The sequence below is a fragment of the Terrapene carolina genome, unplaced genomic scaffold, assembly GCF_002925995.2.
Source record: "Terrapene carolina triunguis isolate 2854851 unplaced genomic scaffold, T_m_triunguis-2.0 Scaffold33891, whole genome shotgun sequence".
Lineage (NCBI taxonomy): Eukaryota > Metazoa > Chordata > Testudines > Emydidae > Terrapene > Terrapene triunguis.
This window is the reverse complement of record NW_020698242.1, coordinates 2471242-2496949: the sequence shown is the minus strand read 5'-3', so window position 1 is coordinate 2496949 and position 25708 is coordinate 2471242. Positions and strand designations below refer to the sequence as shown.

The 25708-nt window shown below is 40.2% G+C and overlaps 1 protein-coding gene across 1 annotated transcript in view; it reads right to left on the bottom strand.

Moving 5' to 3' along the window:
* LOC113405024 (cadherin-8-like) overlaps positions 1-25708 on the bottom strand; it is a 181131-nt gene that overhangs the window by 53285 nt on the left and 102138 nt on the right. Inside the window, exon 7 of the mRNA XM_026663623.1 lies at positions 18321-18457. Coding sequence (XP_026519408.1) covers positions 18321-18457 — 137 coding nt within the window. The remainder of the gene's footprint in view (positions 1-18320; positions 18458-25708) is intronic.

The window sequence follows — 25708 nt, the reverse complement described above, 5'->3', positions numbered from 1 at the left end:
CAATTATAATTAGCTTTGAAATTGTATAATGAATAGCAGCAATAATAAATAAATTTTATTGATGACACGGTGTCTAGGACGTTTTAGATTTTTAATTTAAAAATCATTTAATGAATAACAAAATAAATAACCCAGAAGAAAACTGACCCAAAACATTTCAGTAAAACTTTTTACATCTAAAATTATTATAAAATCTGTGTCTTGTATTTATTTATTTAATAAGTGGGCAGATTTTAAAATATGCTCAGCATCTGGCAGTTCCCATTGTTCTCAACTGTGCGTGTTGAGCACTTGGGAAAATCTGCCCCTTTACCTCTAAACCTGAAGGTACTGCAACTTCTCACCCACAACTACCTTTGTTAAAACTCACAGTATGCTCCTCTGAGTAGCTTCATTATTTAAGATGGACATTCTATCCACAAAAGTGTTCCAGGGAGACTGACTATCATGGTGTTCAATTATAGATATATCTCCACCCTGTTCCATTCCCAAGCTATGGCCTGCAATCAGCCACACACAATTTTCAAGGTACTGGATCACATATTGCCCAGAATAATAAGTGTACTCACATCAAAATAGCCGAGTACTCTGCACTACTGTTCTCGAGGGAGGATCTTTCCTAAATCATAAAATCCAAGGTGCAAATGCCCATTTGGCAATTGTCTAGTTTAGGAACCCGCTTCACTTCAGTCTCACACTCATTTTGCTAATGCAATAATGAAATATTGTCAGTTTGTACTTTCCTCCATTTCTTTTGTGGCAATTCACAAATCGGTCAAGCACATTCAGTCCTTTAGCTAACAAACCTGCTCGCATTTGTACTTATTTTAGTCCCTATCATTTCTGGGTCTCATAACACCTTATATGCTATCCCTTTCTCTCAAACAATCCGTCCCCTTTATGCCCATTTTTATAGTGTAAATTTTGATCAGTGTTGTCAGTCTTCAAAGTCTTTTAGCAAAGTCAGATTTTTGCAAAATGTAGAGCTTTACAGACTAACATGGCTCCATAAATTTCTGAAACCAGGGATGATGGTTCTTAGGCAGCTGATCTAATCACTCTCCCCATTAGGTATGGTACCACCTCCTACAAAGTATGCTTCTTGCATTTTTTTCCCTTCAGCTAAGCATTCATTTTTATAGTTGTCTTGTGATTTTTCCTTACCAGATAACTGGAAACACAGTTTCCTTGCCCACTTATTCCTTTCTCTTCAGTGCCCCCACCTGCCTGTTTGCATTCCAGTTCTCAAAGTATGGAGCACATCTTACTATTGAGATCTCTATTCCATTCTATATAAGGTTTTATACCACACTCCTAACTATAATAGGTGAGCACCTTTCTAACAATGTGACTACATATCTGTCATGTGTTTCTTCTCTCATCTTCACACAGGGAGTGGATTGTTTTCCACTCCCATTAGCATCCATGTGGGCCACTTCCCCTCAGAGGAATTCCTGAGGTAAATACATCAATTGCTCACATGGAAAGCAATACAGTCTTTGGAAAGTAGGTAATGCATTTTAGTGCATCTTTTAGTGCAATTTAGTAGACAGAAGCAAGGAGAGCCAGGATCATGTGATCAAACAACGCCTCAAGCACCTCCAGCACTTGCTTTGTGGTCTATAAAAGGTAAGCCTCTAGCCTGTAGTCATGACCAAATAAACAAGAAACCTAGCTTAGTAAATTCAGGTAGAGCAAAAATTATGGGTTATATAATTTCTATCATGCTGATCAGAAAAGAAAGTGTCTGGTGAAAAGGTTAAGCAGTTCTGAGTTCCTGTTTAAACCTTCTCTGATGCTTCTTTCCTTTTAAAATTTTACTGAAATTTATTCAGCCCTAAATGAAAGATAATTACATAGTATAGCAAAGTAATTCCCTAAAACATTATAATTATTCTTAATAATGTCAATAGTGGTTTTACAATAAAAGACAAAATAAAATTAAGAAATTAAAAGTATTAACAAAAGAATTCATGACACTAAAATGTAGTTTTCAAGTACATAAAAGGTTGTTACAAGGAGGAGGGAGAAAAATTGTTCTTCTTAACCTCTGAGGATAGGACAAGAAGCGATGGGCTTAAATTTCAGCAAGGGGGGTTTAGGTTGGACATTAGGAAAAACTTCCTAACTGTCAGAGTGGTTAAGCACTGGAATAAATTGCCTAGGGAGGTTGTGGAATCTCCATCAATGGGGATTTTTAAGAGCAAGTTGGACAAACACCTGTCAGGGATGGTCAAGATAATACTTAGTCCTGCCTTGAGTGCAGGGACTAGACTAGATGACCTCTCGAGGTGTCATCCAGTTCTATGATTCTATGTGTTTGCTGAATGCACCAAACATTAATCTGAAGAATACTTTTACTACTTTTCTTTCTTCCTTTTTAACTTGTGTCCCTGCATCCTAAAAAGCCCACCTGTAATATATAATAAAGATAGTTTAGCATAGAATGCACTGTGTGATGATTCATAATTGTATTTATATTCATGGTAAATCATACAGAGTCTTTTTGGATTTATGCCTTTTGGATTTATGGATTTTTTCCACTAGGTGACAGAAAGGGACAAAATTGCCCCATATTTCTTTATTTCTAAAGGATGCAGCAAATATGGTTAATTGACTTTGTTGATTACATGCCATAGCTTCGTCCTCGAGATTCCTATGTTCTATGTCTGGAAAACATTTTTGTGGTCACATCACCATTTTCATTTCAATATCTCTTCTATTTTCTCATCTAGTGCTTTGACTAATGATCCATCAGAATTTATACTAGTTGTGGTACTTTGCCAAACACCATCAGGAATATTAATGTGATTGTTACGATAATTGTATTATAATGCAAAAATGATGTTACTTAATTTTACGCAGAAATGAGTGACAGTGATTTCTACTTTACTGTGTCAGAAAATAATCTTTTTTCAAATAAGCTTGGTTCATGAGCTATTTATTTCAGATCACTTCTTAGGTAAAAATGAATATTTTACTTTCTCAAGCATCGCTAAACAATTTCATTATCAATATTTGGTAACGCAACTAATAAGTTTAATATTAGTTTAAAAAGTAGAGCTGTGAAGAGAAGGAAAATTCTTTCATAGAGGATTCTGAATTTTCAAAATTTGTTTTTATTCCAATATGGAAAAAAACCCCACAATTGGAACACTCTCCACAAATGAATTTCCATCCATCCGTTCATCCATCCAGGATTGATTAAAATGTTTAATTTAAATTTTGACTTTTTAAATTTATAATACATAATACAATAAAATAAAAAAATCAAAATGCAAAGTCTTAAGAAAATAACAAAATGCATTCTGAAAATGTCAAAATATAATGTGTTGACATTTTTAGGAACTATTCTTTACCCTTTTGTCCCCAAAATGAATTTTTGACAAAATCAACATGCCTCCCTTGCTAGGCTTCAGATAGAGAGGTGCAGTGTCCATTCATTCCACCCAGTTCCTTCTTTGGGGGCTGCCAGGCGAGGTCACACCAGCATCCCTAATCCAGTCTGGGAAAGTCTTCTGAGGGTGATATCTTCTACTTCTTGGGCATACTTGTTCCCCACTCACACTGCCACTCCCTTCTAGCAGCCAGCTCTCCATTCACAGCAAGCTGCAGCGCATGGGGTCTCAGCATCCCCACTCGCTCCCCCTCCCTTTCCTGTTGATAGTGGCCAAGGGAATGCTGGGAAATGTAGTTTCTTCCCTGCTCCAGGGTAGGCTCTCTAGGCAGGGAGCTGGCCAAGGAACTACAGCTCCCAGGGCCCCTTGGGTTCTGAGCTCCCATGCTGGATCCTGCTGCTCAGAAGCTTGTGCAGCACTGCGAGAGGGGAGGAAGAGACTGTTATGGGCCCCCTTCTGAGCTTGGGCCTGGCGCTAGGAGCACTAGGTCAGCAAAAAGAGTATGTTTCCACTGAAGTCGTAGGTGGGACTGCAGCTCAGGTAGAATTCCGAGCAGGCTTGTATAGCCCATACTGAAGCTTAGGCTGTCATATCTTTATTGCTATTTTTAGCTGAGCTAGTTAGATTAACACTAGCCTGGGTATGCCAACCTGTGCTGCAGTGAAACCTCCAATTCAGTGTAGACACATACCCTAAAGGTGTTGCTGCACCCATGCTAGAGCAAGAGTGGGAGGTTTTCTTGTGTTTTTTTTAACATAGCTGCACCATGTTAGAAAAAAACAAATCCTTTCATCTATGGAAGAGAGAAAATAGCAGGACAAGCCGTGGTGGAATTTGTCACTGGTAGAAGTGAGGTTGAAATAAAAGAGGAAACCTGCAAGAGGTGGAGCCAATGGAAAAAAAAATATATCTTTACAGAGATAGCTCAGTAGTCTCCCAGTCGAAGAGGAAAGAGAAATACCACCCATTGTGTTCTGCTGCCTTCATATTGATCGAGAACACCAAGCATTCTGATAAAAGCAAGTAAAAAGTGTGGATGGAAACCAAATCATAGAATCATAGACTTTATGGTCAGAAGGGACCATTATGATCATCTAGTCTCACCTCCTGCACAACGCAGGCCACAGAATCTCACCCACCCACTCCTGTATCAAACCTATGTCTGAGCCATTGAAGTCCTCAAATCATGGTTTAAAGACTTCAAAGTGCAGAGAATCTTCCAGCAAGTGACCCAGGCCCCACACTGCAGAGGAAGGCGAAAAACCCCAGGGCCTCTGCCAATCTGCCTTGGAGGAAAATTCCTTCCTGACCGCACATATGGCAGTCAGCTAAACCCTGAGCATGTGGGCAAGACTCACCAGCCACACACCCAGGAAAGAATTCTCTGTAGGAACTCAGATCCCACCCCATCTAACATCCCATCACAGGCCATTGGGCGTATTTACCACTAATAGTCAAAGACCAATTAATTGCCAAAATTAGGCGATCCCATTATACCATCCTCTCCATAAATTTATCAAGCTTAGTCTTGAAGCCAGATATATCTTTTGCCCCCACCACTCCCCTTGGAAGGCTGTTCCAGAACTTCACTCCTCTGATGGTTAGAAACCTTCGTCTAATTTCAAGTCTAAACTTCCTGATGACCAGTTTATATCCATTTGTTCTTGTGTCCACATTGGTACTGAGCTTAAATAATTCCTCTCCCTCCCTGGTATTTATCCCTCTGATATATTTATAGAGAGCAATCATATCTCCCCTCAGCCTTCTTTTGGTTAGGCTAAACAAGCCAAGCTCTTTGAGTCTCCTTTCATAAGACAGGTTTTCCATTCCTCGGATCATCCTAGTAGCCCTTCTCTGTACCTGGTCCAGTTTGAATTCATCCTTCTTAAACATGGGAGACCAGAACTGCACACAGTATTCCAGATGAGGTCTCACCAGTGCCTTGTATAATGGTGCTAACACCTCCTTATCTCTACTGGAAATACCTCACCCGATGCATCCCATCAGGCATTGGGAGCTCAACCCAGAATTCAATAGGTGGCGGAGACTGCGGGAACTGTGGGATAGCTACCACAGTGCAATGCTCCGGAAGTCGACGCTAGCCTCGGTATTGTGGACGCACTCCGCCGAGTTAATGGTCTTAATGGTCTTGGAGTGGGGACACACACAATCACCTGTATAAAATCGATTTCTAAAAAATTGACTTCTATACATTCGACCTAATTTCATAGTGTAGAAATACCCTCAGTCACATGCTTCCACTGTCCACTTTCCTCACCCAGCAGTCTCCCCTCAGAGTTCTTTGGTCCTGCTTCCATCTGCAAGTCTAAGCTTTTCCCTTCAGACTCCTCTTGTCTTTGCTCCATCATCTGCTCGAACCCCCTTCTAAACTCAACCAGAGTTTCCACCTGCATCTCCAATCCTCGGATCTTTTCCTCCATCAGCTCTATCAGGCGGCACTTCATGCAGACAAAACTTTTTTCAGGTACCCTCTCCAGGATCATGTACATGCCGCAGCTTCCATATCCAGTCATCTTCACTGTGTCTTCCACTGCTTGGGTCACTACCACTGCTACCTCTGTATCTGTCATAGGCTTCCCACCTAAATCCTGTAAATCTGGGAAACAAACCAAACCATACCACCACTACCCACAGCAAAACAAACTCCCAACGAGCACCAAAACACTGCTAGAACACCACACACTCCCTTCACTAGCCTGTCTGTTCCTCTGCCTGCCTCTTGATCTTCCCCCCAAACTCCCCTTGCAAACTCCCACTCAAACTCCCCTGTTTACAATTGGATAGTAGGGACTTCAGGAATTAATCTTATTTATGTGTTCTAAAATAAATAATATCTGAATTTAAATGATCTTGCTGTGCAGAGTGGTCCTATGCAAGGATTTGATTACTATTTTTCTCCTCCTCCTTCGCATCATTTATTACACTCATGTTTCATCCTAACAGACTGTAAATTCTCTGGGGCAGGGACTGTCCTGTCGCTCTGTGTCAGAACAGCACAGAGCACAATGAGGCCCTGTTCCTGGCTGATGCCAGTATGTCAGTAGCATAAAGAATAGGGTGTAAATTACATGTGAGCAACTGGTTATATATGCGTTTCTCAACTGCTGAAAGTTACATGCCGTAAAACTGATTAAAGGTGTAAATTATGATTCAGAGTCACACAGACTGAATTTGGGACACAATAAAACATTACGAGAACAAATATATCACAGAATAATTAACTCCTGATAAATCTCTCTCTCTGCTCTTATATACAGTGTGCATACAAGAAGGGTGTGTATTTTTAAACCTAGGGCTGGACTGGCACATTGCAATCCACCCTGAGGGGCAGCATGTTGCTGCACTGTGGCAGGCTCAGCACAGGCCAACCATTGTGAACTTTGCTCCAAGGCAGATGTAAGCCAAACCTGCCCCTTTCCTAGCTCAACTTACTTCCCCCTCTACAGCTGTGTTGATGGATCTGATGTGTGGTAGGGAGGAGCCAAGACTCTTACCCATCCCACTACTGGCACCACCTTCACCCACATATGCAAGAGGAGGAGTAGCAGCCCGGGAGAAGCGGCTCCATGTTGTAACCCATAACGTAGGTGGCCAACACAGGGAAAGGAAGGAGATATCTTTTGCCTCTTTACTCCCCAGTGTGGAGGTGTAGGCTGGCTCAACACTGAGCCCATAGAATGCAAGCAGAACATTCCACTTATTTAAGTCTCAGCATCCTCATTTCCATAAGATCATATGTCACAAACCATAACAGAGATCCACTTGAAATATGGAGTTTGTGGAATCCAAAGAAATAAAAAAAGAATAAATAAATAAGTGACACAGCTACACACACACACACACACACACACACACACACACACACACACACACACAAAGAGGATATATGTTAATCTTGAGTGGCAATTTTTAATGAGCACAGTAGTTCTCTCACAGTCAGGTGAGAGAAAGCTTGTGTATTTTAAAGGGATCATCACTTAATCACCTTTAAAGCTTACCATGTTTTCTTGACTCTTGCTGATCTGAGTCTTTACAAAGAGACAGCTTAGAAAATGGAATTTTTTAGAAGTTTTTAATGTTGGAATTTATGACATAATTTTATATTGTTGTGCGCATATTTCTGAAACACACTGCATCACCTTTTGCAAGGCCAATTCCAGACAGGCATAGTTAGTAAGGAGCCCATGTCTTATAATAAACCAGGCATTTCTTTTAAGATTCACCAGAGCCCCATAATTCAAGTGGACCTCACTTATGGTCTATGAGATATGAGCATGCAAATATCAGCATGTTCAGCCTCGGATTAGTGAAATGTTCTGCAGTCATACTATGTGACTAATGCACCCCTTCCGTGCCTAAGTTATAATACTGTCTCTGATATAAGCCTTTACCTTGGCTCCCAGCTACATTAAACCTCCATTTATTATTAGTCTTGTTATATCAGTTAATCAGTAATGATTGAAATGCAAGGCATTTCCTTAGCACTAATGACAGGCTGGGAGGAATTGATGGCATGAAGAACAGATGAGGAAATAGCCTCAGCAAAGGGTGTTATTGCTATTATAAGATGGAGATGGAAAATCACAGAAGAGGAATATGAAGGCAGAGGGAAGATAGAAATGTCCTACATATAACAGTGAAAACTAAAAATGTAATGCCTGATACATAAAGCAGTCTGATTTCTTGAGTCATGAAATTCATGAAATTCTACTCAGCTTACAATATTTGGATAACATTAGTGAGAATGGTGTAATAAATAATAAATAGTGCACATTTTACTTTCTTTTGATGTTAGAGCTGCAGATACAGTAATTACTGTGTCATCTTAATTGTGTATTGATAGATAAGGCAAAGCTTTCTTTACCCATTTACATGTCATCAGTGAGACTAGGGACAGGATGGACCAACAGATTAGCCACTCAGTGGTAGAAGTTATCACAATTTCCATCTATTCACAGCCTATTTCAGTCATTGTTTAATGTATTTTTCTATTTTCATAGGCACATTGTAAATCTTTAATTTCTAGTACCATTATACCATATCATATTCCCTTTCACAGGATACTGAGTTTCCAGTCACAATGTAAAACCATGTGCTACTATTCATTATATTACCATGTGACCAGTTGTAGGGCTGTGGGAGAATGAAGCCATACTTTTGACATTGGTGTGTGTTTTGGTAGAGTAGAGTGATATTTATATCCTAAGTGCATGTTTTGTTCAAAGGGCAATTCAAATGGGAGGTACAGTTCAAACCTGGACCAATTAGGGCACAACTCTGAGAAGCATGGAAACTGGGGAGGGGTAGGAAAAATGGACTGGGAAGGTAAGTGAGATGTAGGTGCTAGGAAGGATGTGAGCAGATGACTGGGAATTACAAATGACTGGGGGACTTTTCCCTTATAATGGGTATAGCTGAACAGTCAGAAAACCGCATTTCGAAGATAGTACCAGGCAAATCAAGGATAGAAGGAACACTGCACAGAAGGAAGGGGGAAGTTAAAGGTGCACTCGGAGAAGTTACTGAGAATGTCTATTTCATTCTTATTGCAAGGAAGTTCTGCTCAGTATCTCAAGCAAAAGTTTTTATGCCTATATATTTCCCCAATCCTTTCTCCTCTTCAGACTGCAACACAGGAAAATAAAACTATATCAAGTCCCCAGCCACCTGGTGAATTCTCCTAAGCTTCTAATCACAATAAAGTCTCCATTCTCAGCATACATTATGAAGTTCTTTAGATCTCAGTCTCATATTACCTTGTGATACAATAAAACAATGTGAAATTCCATTACTCCAGTATCTAAAGTCCAGAGTCACTGACAGGAAACAAAGTTCACCTTTTATATTCAAAGAACAAAAAGGCATGTTCCTGGTAGGAAAAGGTCACTTGGCCAACAAGACTTCTCCCTTTAGATTTTAATCAACTTCATGTTCTTACTTTATATTCTTCTTGACTCACAAAAGATTCTCTCTCTCTCTGGAGCAAACTTGGCAGGGGGCGGGGGGAAGGAAACAGAAGAATCAATTCATGTCACTAGTCATTTTTGGTATCCCTCTTGCTGTACTTTAATAAGTGACTGTCTGCCTCGCACTCCAAGCTTCTATTTCAGTGTGATTTTGCAGTAAGTTAAAAATCCTTTGTTTTATTCTGTTATCTTAAAAAATAATGAGACATAATATATCAGCGTAACAGGGTCACTACATGGCAGAATAGAAAATATGTTTAATTGTAAAGGAACAAACTCTTGTTTAAATACAAATATTTTCAATGGTAAGAAAATATTTAGTAGAATAAATAAGGGGTGACTTGATTTATGTTTTAAGACTAATGCTTGAGCTTCTCAAAGCAGTGCAAGAAACTTATCCACACATCTTTCCATTAAAATTAATGATACATGGCAATATCTCCTGCACTGGTTTGAAAATCTCATCTGATATAGCTGAAGCTGTTGTGCAGTGTTTAAGATTACTTTCAGCCCCACATTTTGCATTGATGTCTCTCTGTAAAAACACTGAAGCATACCGTATCTTCAGCATAGTGACAATAAATCCAGGCTGAAGACTTGTCTGAGAATCACCACTGTGGGACATTCACTTTGTTGGTGAAGACTGTATGCTATTTAGTTATTGCAATTTAGGAATGAGCTTACAAATCATCACCTGTCTATATATCGCACAGATTTAAGACAGACAATGGTGATAATTCTGTTAACCATTTATAAAATGTCATATCTGGTGCTTTGATCTAAAAAAAAAATCCAAACGGATTCCTTTCTATTGCTAGAAAGAGGTAATCTACCAATGTGACCAGCACAATATCCATACCCAGTCCTAAAGCCAGAATGAAAGGTGTAAAGGAAGTCAAGGCCTTCATGTGCTTTCATAACATCAGCTCAATAAGTTTTTAAGGTTAGAAGACATACTGGTAGTTGTTGAGATGGTCAGGATCAAGACACAACTTCTTGAGCATGAGCCTAATTACTTCTCACTTGAATGAAACTGGCCCCCTGCCTTCTCAAAGGAATATATTAACAGTTTCCACCAACTAAGGACATCATATTCTTGACCAGCTAATTTTACCAGCTGTGAAAGGTATTGATCCATCTTGTATATAGCTCTGCAACTACATCTTGAAACTGTTTGAAACTCAGAAAAAATACGTTTCAGTTCCCCACATGTATTCTCAAACACAGATATTCTACCAGAAAGGCAGCCAAAGGCTGTCTGAAGCTAATTAATTGTGTTCACCACAAGTTAAATAGAAAGTTTACAGCAAGAAATATTGAATTCTGCTTCCAAGAGAATGCAGCTCACATTCACCATACAATCTACCACCTAAAAAGAGTACCACTATTTAAGACTTCATGTCTGGGTGATGGAGCAAAATACTTCCTTTGTCTTCATCATTGCAGAAGATTGCCAAAATTTATTTACATCACAACTGAAAAGAATCAGAGATCAGTTTCTACTCGAAACATGACAGCCAGTGGAGGAGGCTATCACGTGAGGATATCGCAAAAGGAGGAGACTCTTAGTAGTCACTTTTTTTATAGTCAAGGACAAAAAACTGTCCTACAGTTGACCACTGATTAAGAGAACTCTGGAACCCAAACAAGTCAACTTATCTCTATCCCAGCCCACAATAAGAGTAAAAGTGGGCCCTGAACAGAGCCTGGGAAGTAATGGCCAAGGACTAGACTAGTGATAGACTAGGACAGAATGAGCTCTTCAATATCCGTCTGAACCCCAGATTGAATATTCTACATATCTGGTAACTCTATTTTTATTTACAAGATCATTAATTCATTGATATTATCATCAGACAATTATATTGACAATGTTTTTGAATTTCCCTTCATAGTTAGTGCCTGAGAGACAGTACACTGTCTCTATTAGATTTTCAAGGAACATACTGTCTCATAACAAAAACCAAACTTAAAGTAACAACAAAATAAAATATGTTCCCTCCCCATGACAACTCACCAAACACACTTATTTCTGTCTTAGAAGCTTTTAAAAATATTTCCTCAAATAAAAAAAAAAGTAGGTTTCTATGGTATTCTGTGAAATTCAGCCTTTGTTTCATTGTAAATGCCACATAATTACACTGGAAATGTAAAAAAGCCATCAGCAGGAACTCTAATGCTAGGTGCAAGCTATGAATTATTTTTTTTCATAGCCACCCTGTAGGCAGCAGTTTCACAATAGTAATGGATGCTGTGGCTCACATGAGGCCTAATGACAAGGCTTATTATTAAAAATACTTATGTATAATTATATATTTATTTAAAGCTGGGGAGGGCGGGGACTTGATTCTGATGTCAGTGTAATTCGATTGACTTGGTGGAGCTTCTCCTGATACACACTGGTAGAAGCAAATCAGAAACAAGTCAGTTAAAGCAGTTTCTTGAAAAAAAATTTTTTTTCCTTTAGCTTTTAGAGAGGAAATGGAAAGTGAAATTCTTCTGCACATTTGGATTATACATTCAATTTAATCAGTTAAAGGCATTACAGTCTTTATACAAAAACTCCTCTTTTTAAATCAGTCACCTCACCAAACAGCAATGATATTAATGCTACCAGATTCTAATATATTTACGCCAGTGCAGGTCAAAGTATTTGGGGGAGGACGACCAAAACAAAATCATGGAAATGTTTGTAAAATATCTTCCCACTTTTCTGACACAGAAATTTTGTTTTTGTAGAAAATTTCCAACCAGCTCTAATTACTATAGAGCAGGGGTCGGCAACGTTTGGCACACGGCTCGCCAGGCTAAGCACCCTGGCGGGCCGGGCCAGTTTATTTACCTGCTGACGTGGCAGGTTCGGCCGATCGTGGGCCACACTTGCCGCAGTTCGCCGTCCCGGGCCAATGGGGGTGACGAGAAGCCGCGGCCAGCACATCGCTCGCCTGTGCCGCTTCCCGCCGCCCCCATTGGCCCGGGACGGCCGAACCTGCTGCGTCAGCAGGTAAATAAACTGGCCTGGCCCGCCAGGGTGCTTACCCTGGCGAGCCGCGTGCCAAACGTTGCAGACCCCTGCTACAGAGCTTAGATGCCTTACACATCAGTTTCCAAAGCAAGCAGCCTCTCTGGCTGGCAGCCCACAGCAGCTCTGAGGGTTTCCTAATAAACCTCTCCCTATTCTGCAGGATTACTGTCTCCTGGCTTCTACCTATTCTGGGGGATTACTGCCTCCTGGTCTCAGTGTTTCCCCCACTTCTTACTGGTGACAGGGCAAATGTATTGTACGCACATATACCAAGAAAACACATTAATTCCACAGGGGACTTTCCACACCCAGTGCCAAGTATTGCTTTTGGAAGTTATAAGAAAACCATATATTCACAAAAAAGGACCACGGGGAAGTCTTACAATAGCACCCCAGTGCCTTTTCTGCATACTGTGCAACTACACCAGTAGTGAAACAGACTAACGGAGGAAAGCAGATAGCTCTTTTGCGTGAGATGTGCTCTTTCATGGGAGGGTTTGTTATATTTTATTTTTGGCCTTATTCAGCAGATCAGCCTTTCTCCTGAACAAGTCAGCCTGCTGTCCTTCCACTGTCAATACCTTTCTTTAGCTCAGAAGCCTATGGATGTGCTATGCTGGATGAGGCTCAGTGAGTAATGAAAAACAACCATTTTGCTTCATTTAGCTAGTCAACGTTGGTGCATTTCTTTTATGGCTGGACTCAGTATTCAATGTCAGTAAAGTTCTGGGTGAAGATATAATGACATAGGTTTTAATCCTTGTGGTGAACCTCATAATCATAGAATCATAGAATATCAGAGTTGGAAGGGACCTCAGGAGATCATCTAGTCCAACCCCCTGCTCAAAGCAGGACCAATTCCCAACTAAATCATCCCAGCCAGGGCTTTGTCAAGCCTGACCTTAAAAACCTCTAAGGAAGGAGATTCCACCACCTCCCTAGGTAACTCATTCCAGTGCTTCACCACCCTCCTAGTGAAAAAGTTTTTCCTAATATCCAACCTAAACCTCCCCCACTGCAACTTGAGACCATTTCTCCTTGTTCTGTCATCTGGTACCACTGAGAACAGTCTAGATTCATCTTCTTTGGAACCCCCTCAGGTAGTTGAAAGCAGCTATCAAATCCCCCCTCATTCGTCTCTTCTGCAGACTAAACAATCCCAGTTCCCTCAGCCTCTCCTCATAAGTCATGTGCTCCAGCCCCCTAATCATTTTTGTTGCCCTCTGCGGGACTCTTTCCAATTTTTCCACATCCTTCTTGTAGTGTGGGGCACAAAACTGTACACACTACTCCAGATGAGGCCTCACCAATGTCGAATAGAGGGGAACGATCACGTCCCTCCATCTGCTGGCAATGCTCCTACTTATACAGCCCAAAATGCCGTTAGCCTTCTTGGCAACAAGGGCACACTGTTGACTCATATCCAGTTTTTCATCCACTGTGACCCCTAGGTCCTTTTCTGCAGAACTGCTCCCTAGCCATTCGGTCCCTAGTCTGTAACAGTGAATGGGATTCTTCCATCGTAAGTGCAGGACTCTGCTCTTGTCCTTGTTGAACCTCATCAGGTTTCTTTTGGCCCAATCCTCTAATTTGTCTAGGTCCCTCTGTATCCTATCCCTACCCTCCAGCATATCTACCACTCCTTCCAGTTTAGTGTCATCTGCAGACTTGCTGAGAGTGCAGTCCACGCCATCCTCCAGATCATTAATGAAGATATTGAACAAAACCGGCCCCAGGACCGACTCTTGGGGCACTCCGCTTGAAACCGGCTGCCAACTAGACATGGAGCCATTGATAACTACCCGTTGAGCCCGATGATCTAGCCAGCTTTCTATCCACCTTACAGTCCATTCATCCAGCCCATACTTCTTTAACTTGGTGGCAAGAATACTGTGGGAGACCGTATCAAAAACTTTGCTAAAGTCAAGGAATAACACATCCACTGCTTTCCCCTCATCCACAGACCCAGTTATCTCCTCATAGAAGGCAATTAGGTTAGTCAGGCATGACTTGCCCTTGGTGAATCCATGCTGACTGTTCCTGATCACTTTCCTCTCCTCTAAGTGCTTCAGAATTGATTCCTTGAGGACCTGCTCCATGATTTTTCCAGGAATTGAGGTGAGGCTGACTGGCCTGTAGTTCCCCGGATCCTCCTTCTTCCCCTTTTTTTAAAGATGGGTACTACATTAGCCTTTTTCCAGTCATCCAGGACCTCCCCCAATCGCCATGAGTTTTCAAAGATAATGGTCAATGGCTCTGCAATCACATCCACCAACTCCTTTAACACCCTCGGATGCAGCGCATCCAGCCCCATGGACTTGTGCTCGTCCAGTTTTTCTAAATAGTCCTGAACCACTTCTTTCTCCACAGAGGGCTGGTCACCTTCTCCCCATACTGTGCTGCCCAGTGCAGCAGTCTGGGAGCTGACTTTGTTTGTGAAGACAGAGGCAAAAAAAGCATTGAGTACATTAGCTTTTTCCAGAGCCTCTGTCACTAGGTTGCCTCCCTCATTCAGTAAGGGGCCCACACTTTCCTTGACTTTCTTCTTGTTGTTAACATACCTGAAGAAACCCTTCTTGTTACTTTTAACATCTCTTGCTAGCTGCAACTCCAAGTGTGATTTGGCCTTCCTGATTTCACTCCTGAATGCCTGAGCAATATTTGTATACTCCTCCCTGGTCATTTGTCCAATCTTCCACTTCTTGCAAGCTTCTTTTTTGCGTTTAAGATCAGCAAGGATTTCACTGTTAAACCAAGCTGGTCTCCTGCTATATTTACTATTCTTTCTACACATCGGGATGGTTTTTTCCTGCAATCTCAATAAGGATTCTTTAAAATATAGCCAGCTCTCTTGGACTCCTTTCCCCCTCATGTTATTTTCCCAGGGGATCCTGCCCATCAGTTCCCTGAGGGAGTCAAAGTCTGCTTTTCTGAAGTCCAGGGTCCATATTCTGCTGCTCTCCTTTCTTCCTTGTGTCAGGATCCTGAACTCGACCATCTTATGGTCACTGCCTCCCAGATTCCCATCCACTTTTGCTTCCCCTACTAATTCTTCCTGGTTTGTGAGCAGCAGGTCTAGAAGAGGTCTGCCCGTAGTTGGTTCCTCCAGCACTTGTACCAGGAAATTGTTCCCTACACTTTCCAAAAACTTCCTGGATTGTCTGTGCACCGCTGTATTGCTCTCCCTGCAGATATCAGGGTGATTAAAGTCTCCTATGAGAACCAGGGCCTGCGATCTAGTAACTTCTGCTAGTTTCCGGAAGAAAGCCTCATCCACCTCATCCCCCTGGTCTGGTGGTCTATAGCAGACTCCCACCATGACATCACCCTTATTGCTCACACTTCTAAACTTAATCCAGAGACTCTCACAGTATTATGTGATAGAAGTAACGATGCTTTGAGGAAAACTAGTATGGAAAATTTCCTTAGAATCAGTGTTTCTACATCCACAAAAATCTAACCATTACACTTTGCAGCTTTCTCCACTAGAGATGGTAGTATTGCTCACTGGCTGATATTAACGTGGGCAAAAGATGCTCCATACAATAGACTCGTACTTCTGTCCCTGTAAATGGTTGTTTCCATACTTTAGGGCTTCTCCAATAGAAAGCACTCAGGCCATGCTATCAAACTAGTGTTAGCCCACAAGATTTAGCAGTAATTAACAGGGCAAGTTTTATTTATAGTACTACACACAAATCACAATGGTAGGTCATATTAATACAGTTTACTGTGCATGTAACTCATAGATTCCAAGATAGAAGGAACCATTGTAAGCATCTGACCACCCATATATCACAGGCCATAGAACTTTCCCAAAATAATTCCTAGAACATCATATCTTTTAGAAAAACATCCAATCTTGATTTAAAAATTATCAGTGATGGAGAATCCATCATGACTCTTGATAAATTGTTCCAGTGATTAATTACCTTTACTGTTAAAAATTGACACCTTATTTCCAGTCTGAATTTGTCTACTTTCAACTTCCAACCATTGGATCATGTTATACCTTTCTCTACTAGATTGAAGAACCTGTTATTAAATATTTGTTTCCCAAATAAGACTGCATTTCCCATTAACCTTTTCTTTGATAAGCTAAATAGATTGGGCTTCTTCAATCTGTAAGTATAAGCCATGTTTTCTAATCCTTTAATCATTCTTGCTGCTCTTCTCTGATCCCTCTCCAATGTATCAACATCGTTCTTGAACTGTGGACACAGAACTGGATACAGTATTCCAGCTGTGGTTGTACCACTGCCAAATACAGAGATAAAATATTTTTTCTACTCCTACTGGAAATACCACTCTTTATGCTTTGAAGGATTGTATTAACCCTTTCGGTCACAGCCTTGCAATGGGAGCCCACATTCAGCAGATTATTTACCACAACCCCTAACTTTTTTTCAGTCACTGCTTCCCAGGATAGTCACCCATTGTATAAGTATGGCCTATGTTCTTTGTTCCCAGACGTCTACATTTACCTTCAGACATATTAAGATTGCTCTGTATCAGTGACCTGTCCTGTTCATTATTTACCACACCCCCAATTGTTATGTCATCTGCAAATCATGTCAGTGATCATATTTTGTTTTCTTCCAGGTCATTGATAAAAATGTTAAATAGCGTGGGGAAAACTTGAGATTTTATTTTATATTCAATGATATCTTTCTTGTTTATTCACACACTCCTGTTACCACTCATGGCTTGGACTTTCAAATATAAATACTATGGGGAAAAATATTGTAACATCCAAGTAAAAACCTTGTATTCTGTCATTCATTCTCATGTCGGAAGATGATGGTTGTTATGAGCTTCGTAATTAAAAGTAGCAGTTATTACAGCACCAAATATTTAAATCAGATGGTTGAGAAAGGGTGGGAGGAAAAAGGCTGAAAATCAGTAGAGATCATGAACATGGTTAGTGTGGTTATGGTTATCATATCATTAGAAAATTAGTATGGCTTCTTCAACAGGAGACAATATCTTAGGACAGTGTGGGAAGAGCGCATCTACTAATAGAAATTGTGTATACACATTGATGGCAGAATAAATATATTAGCAAGAACACATATGTATCTAAACTGAACCTGTAAAAGATGGGAAAACCACTCAGCAACATCATTAAAAAATAAAAGACCAACTTTCCTAAGATTTCTTTACTGCAATAGGTTCTTTATGTCAAGTTTCTTTTCTGAAATAATAATAATTAAACTTGTTTAATCCCTAAATCCCCAAAATTGAACTAATTGAGAATTTTGCCTGGTTATGGTCTAAGGCCCATATTTTTAATGGTATTTAGGCATTACTGTGCTCAGTGTTGTAAGCCTAATAGATTTAGGACCCTAAGCCTAATGCAAAGCCTAGATCTCATTCAGTCTCAATGGGACTTAGATTTTAGAAACCTGGCCTAAGACCCTGAATCCTGTGGATACTTAAACACGTATGTAACTTTGATCATGTGCAAAGTTACATACATGCTTAACCATTTATGGGACTGGAACAAAGTAAATACTCAGAGTAAAGACCTCAGGATTTGGCCCACAGTTGGACTTCAATGGTGTGAAGATTTCACGCTCCTTCTATTAGATTCTCACCAGGTATTCCTTCTCTCTTACATTTACAGTTTTTCCTGCACAAACATATCCATATTCTCTTTTACAACTATATGTTACTTTCCTCACTTATAAAACACATTTCTGAAAATAGACAAGATAGGAGAACGTCATATAAAATTAGCTTAGCTTTCACAACCTTGTTATTTTAAAATCTAAACCACGTATACTGTAGAATATCTTTCACAATCTATACAATCTCTAATAGTTATTCAAACATTTGAAACTACAACAGACAATATTACAAGACAAACAGAACCAAAAGTAAAGCATAGACAAATGCATAAGCACTTACTAGTTTCCGTAGCTACAATAGTTATGTTGTGCCACGTGTTGGTTTCTCTGTCGAGTGGTGTTGCCAAAGTTATTTTTCCATCATCTGCATTAATGTTGAACTGTCTCTCAAGGTCAGTATGTCGATCAATGGAAAACCTACAAAATGGACATCCCTGTAATCTACTCAGATAAATTCGTATGATCTGTTCATACTGTAGGAGAATTTAAGTAATCTTTGGAGAACTGCAGTTTTCTAGCCAAATGGATTGAGCAGCTCAATAGCATAATAATTTATAAGGCAAAATGAGTGACTGTGTCTCAAGAAACTTAATTATTGTCCAAGGAGTAATTAGCTGAATATTCAACATGAAGGTCATAAACTGCCATCAGGTTCAGTAGGTAACATCTTTAAAAACCGCTGCTGATCAAGAGTTAATTAGACAATCCATCACATTTATTAGACAGCTTATGTAGTATTTCATAGTATCTGTTTATAATTTCAACACCAATATATTAAACACACACAAAAATATTGAGCTTCATGGTTATTTTAAAGGAGTACTGAAAAACATTCTTTTACTAATATTTTTCAGTTTTAATGAAGCATGAAATATTAACCAAGCACGTTACCTGCTTAGTTTTCAAGCAATTCAATGGACAATAGGTGGTTAATGAATCACCATTTATCAGGAAAGCACTTAAAAAAAAAATCCCAACAACACAGGGATTGACTGTGATATGGATTGACATAATTGGTTTCTAACAAAACAACTTTGATCTGACAGCTAGTCAAAGCTTGCAAATGAGAATATACAGGTAAATTATGCAGCCTAAACATGGCCAGCTTGACTAACAAGAATGAGCTGCAGTAGATTGCTCCAACAGTGCATTAAGCAGAATGATGATTTAGGGCTCAGCGCAAGAAAGCTTTTATATAGGTTCATTTTCATAGCGTTGTTTTATTAATGTATTACTTGTAAAAAGAAACTAAACTGGAAAATTAAGCCTTCCAATTTTTTTGACGGGTGAGGTACAAAAAGAATTTATCACAAACTACTGATATGGTACAACAGTCACTGGCTTCAAGGGGTTTTACTGAATCCGAACTGTGGATTTATATAAGAGACTGTAATGCTTTTGTGTCTAGGTATTATAGAGAATAACAGCATGCACTGATGGTTCTGCATCTGCTCTGCATTGTACCTAGGCATAATGGGGTGAGCTAGGATGGAGTGTCAGAGTGGATTACATACTTTATATTGTGGTTATGGTCTGGAGAGTGACTAAAAAATGGCAGTGTCCTATTACACATCTGTTTCTTACTAACACTCTGCACTATATCTGCTTAGTTCATTGATGAAAAACTAACATATTTCACTACAGTCGACAAGACAGTTATTAAGATACCAGCTTATTCTATTCTTCCTCATGCATCATCATCAACTTCCATCAACGTTCTGGTTCCAGAGCCTTTCTTTGTCATGATGACATACAGTGGGAACTGATTTAGGATTAAACAAAACTTGATTAACCTGAACTAATTCCTTGTGTAACTCCACTGATGTCAACAGAATACACCAGGAAAGATCTTGACCCATCAGACTGACCTACCTAGCTTTAGTATATGAATCTTAAATCTCACTGTTACAACAGTTTTTTTCAGTATTTGAATAGTAAATCATTTGTTCATATTTAGAAGTAGATAAGTGTTGCAATTTAACTATGTTGCTGGTAAATTTAGTAAATATATCGCCCATTTTAAAAGTTTTAGTTCACTGCAAATGTTTATTGGGGAAGCTCTGCTGTACAAACATAGCTCTAGGAAAATCTAGTGTAGGCCATAATATTGCTAGATTGAATAACAACTAATGGACTTAAATTTAAAATGTCTCTTTGACCCAAAAGACATTTTATACTTGATTTATTCCATCTTCAAGGTGTTATTAGCTGTGTGCAGAACTTCAGTAGCTAAAAAGAATAGCAAAGAAGGATCCACCGCCAAATTTTCATAAATGGTTGCTTAGGGCAAGGCACCTACATTCATATTTGGACCTGTAAGTAAAGTGATTTTCAGGTGAGCTGAGCACACTCAGTTCCTATTGGCTTGAATGAGAATGAAAACCTTTCCATTTGTCCGAGGCTGCCTCTGTATTATAATTCAATTCCTGGTTCTGTACCAACAGTATATATTTTTTTAAAGTTATATAACTGGGGATTTAACATGAGTGAGTTTATTGTATTGACTTTAATCCTAACAATATTTATTCAGAATGCAAAAAATGCATTAAAAATAAAACATTACTTAACACAAGTTACATGGGTTTACAAGGTTGCCAAGAGGCAAAAATCCCCTCGTGACTATAAATTAAGAAATATCTTGTACAAAGTAAAAAATATAAAATCTGCAGTGCCATAAACTTGGGGTGACTAATAGCATATATGAAGCTATCTTTTCATGATAATGATATTATAGCTCTTTTTAATGGGGATGCATTGTCAAATATATACACGATACATAAAATGTACATTTCTATAAAAATGGAAAAGAATATCTCAGAAAATAATATCCCTTGAAATTGCCATAGTAACACCACAGGTTATTTGGACTTTTTTTTTGTTAGTTTATTAAACTGTGCAGGAGAAAATAGGTGGTGTGATCATACATTCTTTTAGCTAAAGACTTTGGGCCTGATTCTGATTGCTCTCACTAGATTTACCTTGGTGCATTTCCACTGACTTAATATGAGTTATTCTTGATTTACATCAAGGTAAATGAGAACAGAATGCAACCTTCATTGTTGAAAACTCTCCTTTGCTGATCCTGCTGAGATCTGAATCACAATATTGATGCTATAAATCACCCTATCTCAGTGATGCCAGGCAAAGAGGGCATGTTACTTGGTGACTGAGATAAACAGCTGTACCTTAGGAAGGCAAAAAAATATTGTATTGAGGTTTTTAAGGCCTGCTGTGAATTAAGAAAATGATCTATTGCTACCAAAGATGAAATCTCTCCAGTATGAATTTGAGGGAAAACTTCTACAATGAAGCTTACTTCTCTCACAGAGAGAGACTGAAGGGCAGTGATCATCTCTGAACTTATAGGAGGGCAGAGAGTGTACAGAAAGCACAAATTATTGCGCATGTTTTTTGCTATGCACTTGGACCAAGACTTGGCCAAGGCAATAAAATAACAGACATATGAAATGAGCAGCACTGGAACAAGTCAGAACAGATTTGAAGAGGAACTTAGAATGATAAAAGATGCTGATCTGATACATTGAACCACTACAGAGCAGTTTGACTACCTTTACTCAAGTTCAGCAATGGAACTCCTTACAGAGTAAGGTGCTATTCATTGTGATTAAGAGTGTCCCTAGACACAAGTCTAGAACTATAAACTACACATTTATGAAAGTTGTAATGGAATTTGGTAACTGTCTGATTAGCACATGTTTGAAAAAAGTCTGTTCAAATTTGTGACTATTTTACATCAGCAAAGTTTAAAAGTGAACCAGTGATTTAAATAATTTGGAACAGAGAAATTGTAAATGTAGAGAAAAGAAGCAGAATTGATCCTTATAAAAAACAACAGTGGATTATGAGACACGGACATCCTACAAGATGCACAAAGAAAATAGTTTTGCTTGGCCATATATTTTTCCATATGGACATACTTTAGAATTGATATCAACAAATAAATCAATACCCCAACAGATAATTAAGACAGAAGCAACAGCTAGATCTTACATAACTTTTTCCCTACTTCACAGAGCACTAGTATCCCTCCATTCCCAGACCTACAGCCAGACAGAGGTACTGAGAGAACGGCCACATTACACATACACACAAAGCCTCATCCTTCAATCTGTCCTGGCACAACTCCCTTTGAATTTAAATGGGAGTTTTCCTGGTATGAAGATTGCAGGATTCAGGACTGAGCAATCTGTTTGCTATAGGTTATTGCTGTCCCTTATTACCCTTCCTAACAAACAATCACTCATAACCAGACTGGGACCAAATTGTGAGGCTATGAAGTGAAGTAAGACACCCTCTGCCACCATTTAGACCAGGGTTTCTCAAACTGTGGGTCAGTACCCAAACTGGGTCATCAGAATGTTTCAAAGGGTCACGTGGCAGTTCCTGTGGCTCCTATTCCCCAGGGCTGGCTGGGCTCACCCCCCTTCTCCAGGCATTGCAACCTTTGTGGTCCCAGTGCCATTCAAGTTTAGGATAGCCTGGATGATGGGAGTCCAGGCATAGGCACTGACTCCATGGGTGCTTCAGGGCTGGAGCACCCATGGGGAAAAAATGGTGGATGCTGAGCACCCACCGGCAACCCCCCTAACAGAACCACCCCCTACCCCCATCTCCTCCTGCCCGCTGGTGGGCCCTGCTGATCAGCACCTCCCCCGCCCTCCCTGCACCTCCTGCTCACTGCAATCTGTTGTTTTGCAGCATGCAGGAAGCTGGGGGGAGCGAGGGGGGAGGAGCAGCAAGAATGTGGCGCACTTGGGGGAGGAGCACAGAAAGGGGTGGGAAGAAGAGGGACGGGGTGGAGTGGTGGCAAGAAGAGGCAGGGTGGAGGCAGGGCAAGGGTGGGAAGAGGCGGGTGGGGGTGGGGCCTTGGGGGAAGGGGTGGAGTGGGGGCAGCACCTAGGGCAGAGCTGGGGGCCGAGCAACCCCAGGCACTTTGGAAAGTCGGCACCTGTGAGTCCAGGTGGCCAAATTCCACTGAGTGGCACTGCAACCCCATGAGCCAGGTCAGAACCCCACTCACAAATTTGGTCCAGTCAGGTGGGTGGGGCCAAAGTTTAGCGGGACTGCAAATCCGGAGCCAAGAGCCAAGCCCAGACAGTTCCACAGCACAGGAACTGCAGAAGCCACCGCTGTGGGGTGAATACTAGGCAGGACACAACCCCAGGAGGAGGGCAGCCCTCCAGGGCACAAAGACATGGGTGGGTCTCAGGGTGGGAGTGCCACTCCACCCCCTGACTCACCTCAGTGGGCCACCCAGACTGTCTGGGTTAGGGGGGCACAGCCCAAAACACTGGGGAGCATGTGACCCCACGTGTCCTCCCTGCACATGTCACCTCTAGTAGGGGAGGAAATATGCTTGCTCGTCCCAGGCGCTAAAATGCCAATCTGCCACAGGGCCTCCATGCCAGACTATTTACTGGGTTGTGACAGGCCATAAACATTTATAAATGGGTCCTGAGCTGGAAAAGTTTGAGAGCAACTGATTTAGATGATGATCTCTGCATCTCAGCTGAAGTGATCGGAGAGAGCAAGGATTAAAACAGAGTGATTCACAAAATCATATTAATCTCTCTGAAATTTTGTTTGGGAGAACATAAATACAAAAACATCCTATTTTGATATTTTTGGAATAAAATGTTTTGATTTTTCCTTTCAAAACAACTTTGTTTCCATTTAAGAAAAATGTATAATATACAATTTTTGAAATGTCAAAATCAAAACAAAATATTTTGTTTCACCCAAAATGATTTATTTTTATTTTTTAAATTTTCTTTCAGACTATTTTAAAATGTGTGGGTTTTGTTCCAAATGGTGACAAAAACAAATACTGAAATCTCGAAATCTTCCACAAAATAGATTTTCAATTTTATGCCCAGCTCTAGTATACAAAAGTGCTATTGTAGAGATGCAAAATCTCATGACCTTCTTTTATCTTTTAAAATAATTTGTCCAAGAGATAAAAATATATTTATATTCACTAGGCCTGTCTGGAACCAATTTGTACTGTACTAGCTAGTGCCAGAATTAACCGGTTGTATGCCAAGAATAAGCATGAAAATGCAGAAAATTACACTTTGTACTTTTCTCATTTAGTTAACAAGAAAATACCGTGGAAAGATGCCAACTTTTTTTAAATTAGTCCGATCATCTAGTGTATTTAATTTTTTAAAGAAAAAATAATTGAATTTACACTAAAGAATTCGGCATTTCTCATTTTAATAGGCTCAGTTCTGTCCTTTCTTATATCAAGGGTATATGTGGTTCCTATATAATTTGATCAAGAAATAGCATTACCTGGTTCTGCCATTCAGTTTGTATCAGATTTTGGAGACCATCATGAGAGATGTACCATGTGCACATAAGGTGAAGAAAGGGAAGAGTTAACGACATTACATATCCAGAGGGGAATAAAGCAAGGAAGTGGTTCAGATGTCAGGGCTGGGGCATGGGCAACCTGGCCTAGGGGTTAGCATTAGGCATGGACTGACGGTCCAGAAGCCAATTACCAGGAATCAGGCTGGGTTGGAACACCAGGAGATCAGAATCGGGAGAAACCAGAGGGCAGGGATCAAGAATCAGTTATCAAGTGTCAGGCCAAGTCAGGATACCAGCAGGTCAGGCTCAGAAGGCAGAAACAGGTAAACACCAGTGGCCAATGGCAGGATGAATCCCACTTGTACAGACAATTTCCTGTTTCCTCCTCTGGCTTAAATAGGGGCTGCAGCCCAATCAGGACCCTTGGAGCTCTCCCAATCAGTGTGTAGAGGCAGATCATGTATCCCAGTTATGCTTCATGGACCTTAGGCCTAGCTGCTGTCTGTGAGCTGCCAGATGGAGGATTGGAGGGTGATGAATCCACAGAATTAGGGTTGAAGGCCCATGGGGCCTGACATCAGGCAGATCAAGATGTGTGTATTTTTTCTTCCATTTTTTTAATCCTGAGAAAATATGCTGTGCTGTTCAAAATAAAGATGTGTCAGTAATTTTTAATTGACTCGATCAGCACTTCTCAGAGTCCCTCTGTTGAGAATGACAAAAGGGGTGCCAATTAACACCAATTTGGATGTGCCCATTAGGAACTAGGCTGTAATCATCCATTAATTTCACAAAAGAACCTGAACAGTTATTAGATGTTAACAATCTTTGGTCACTACTAAACTTAACTAGATTTTAATTGATGACCTAGAGGTGAAAGGCTCTCTACTAATGGTAATCTTCCAAACAAACCAGTCCTACAGGAGTTAACTTTTCCGATTCTGCTGAGGAAACAATAATTTCCTGTTACCATAAGCTAGTCAAACTTAGTGTGCAACATGTGGCTCATTGTGTGACACGGTAAAACTGTGTCCTTGGCCACATTTTTTAAATGATGTAAATAATGGTGGTCAGAAAATGGGTGTAAGCGGTAAAATAATGTAATTAGCATCATTTTCTCATCCTTATGTGTGCAAAATGGGTACAACTTACACATCATGAGGGCGGAAAGGTGGGGTGGTGGATAATCTTATCAGAAGTCATATGGCTTCAACTTTACCAATTCTTTCAAAATATACCCGCACCGTGGGACTGACTCTGCAGTCTATTTTAATAAGACTTTTATTGACTTTAAAAGGAGTTTTGCCTGAGCAAAGTGTTCGGCATTGGGCC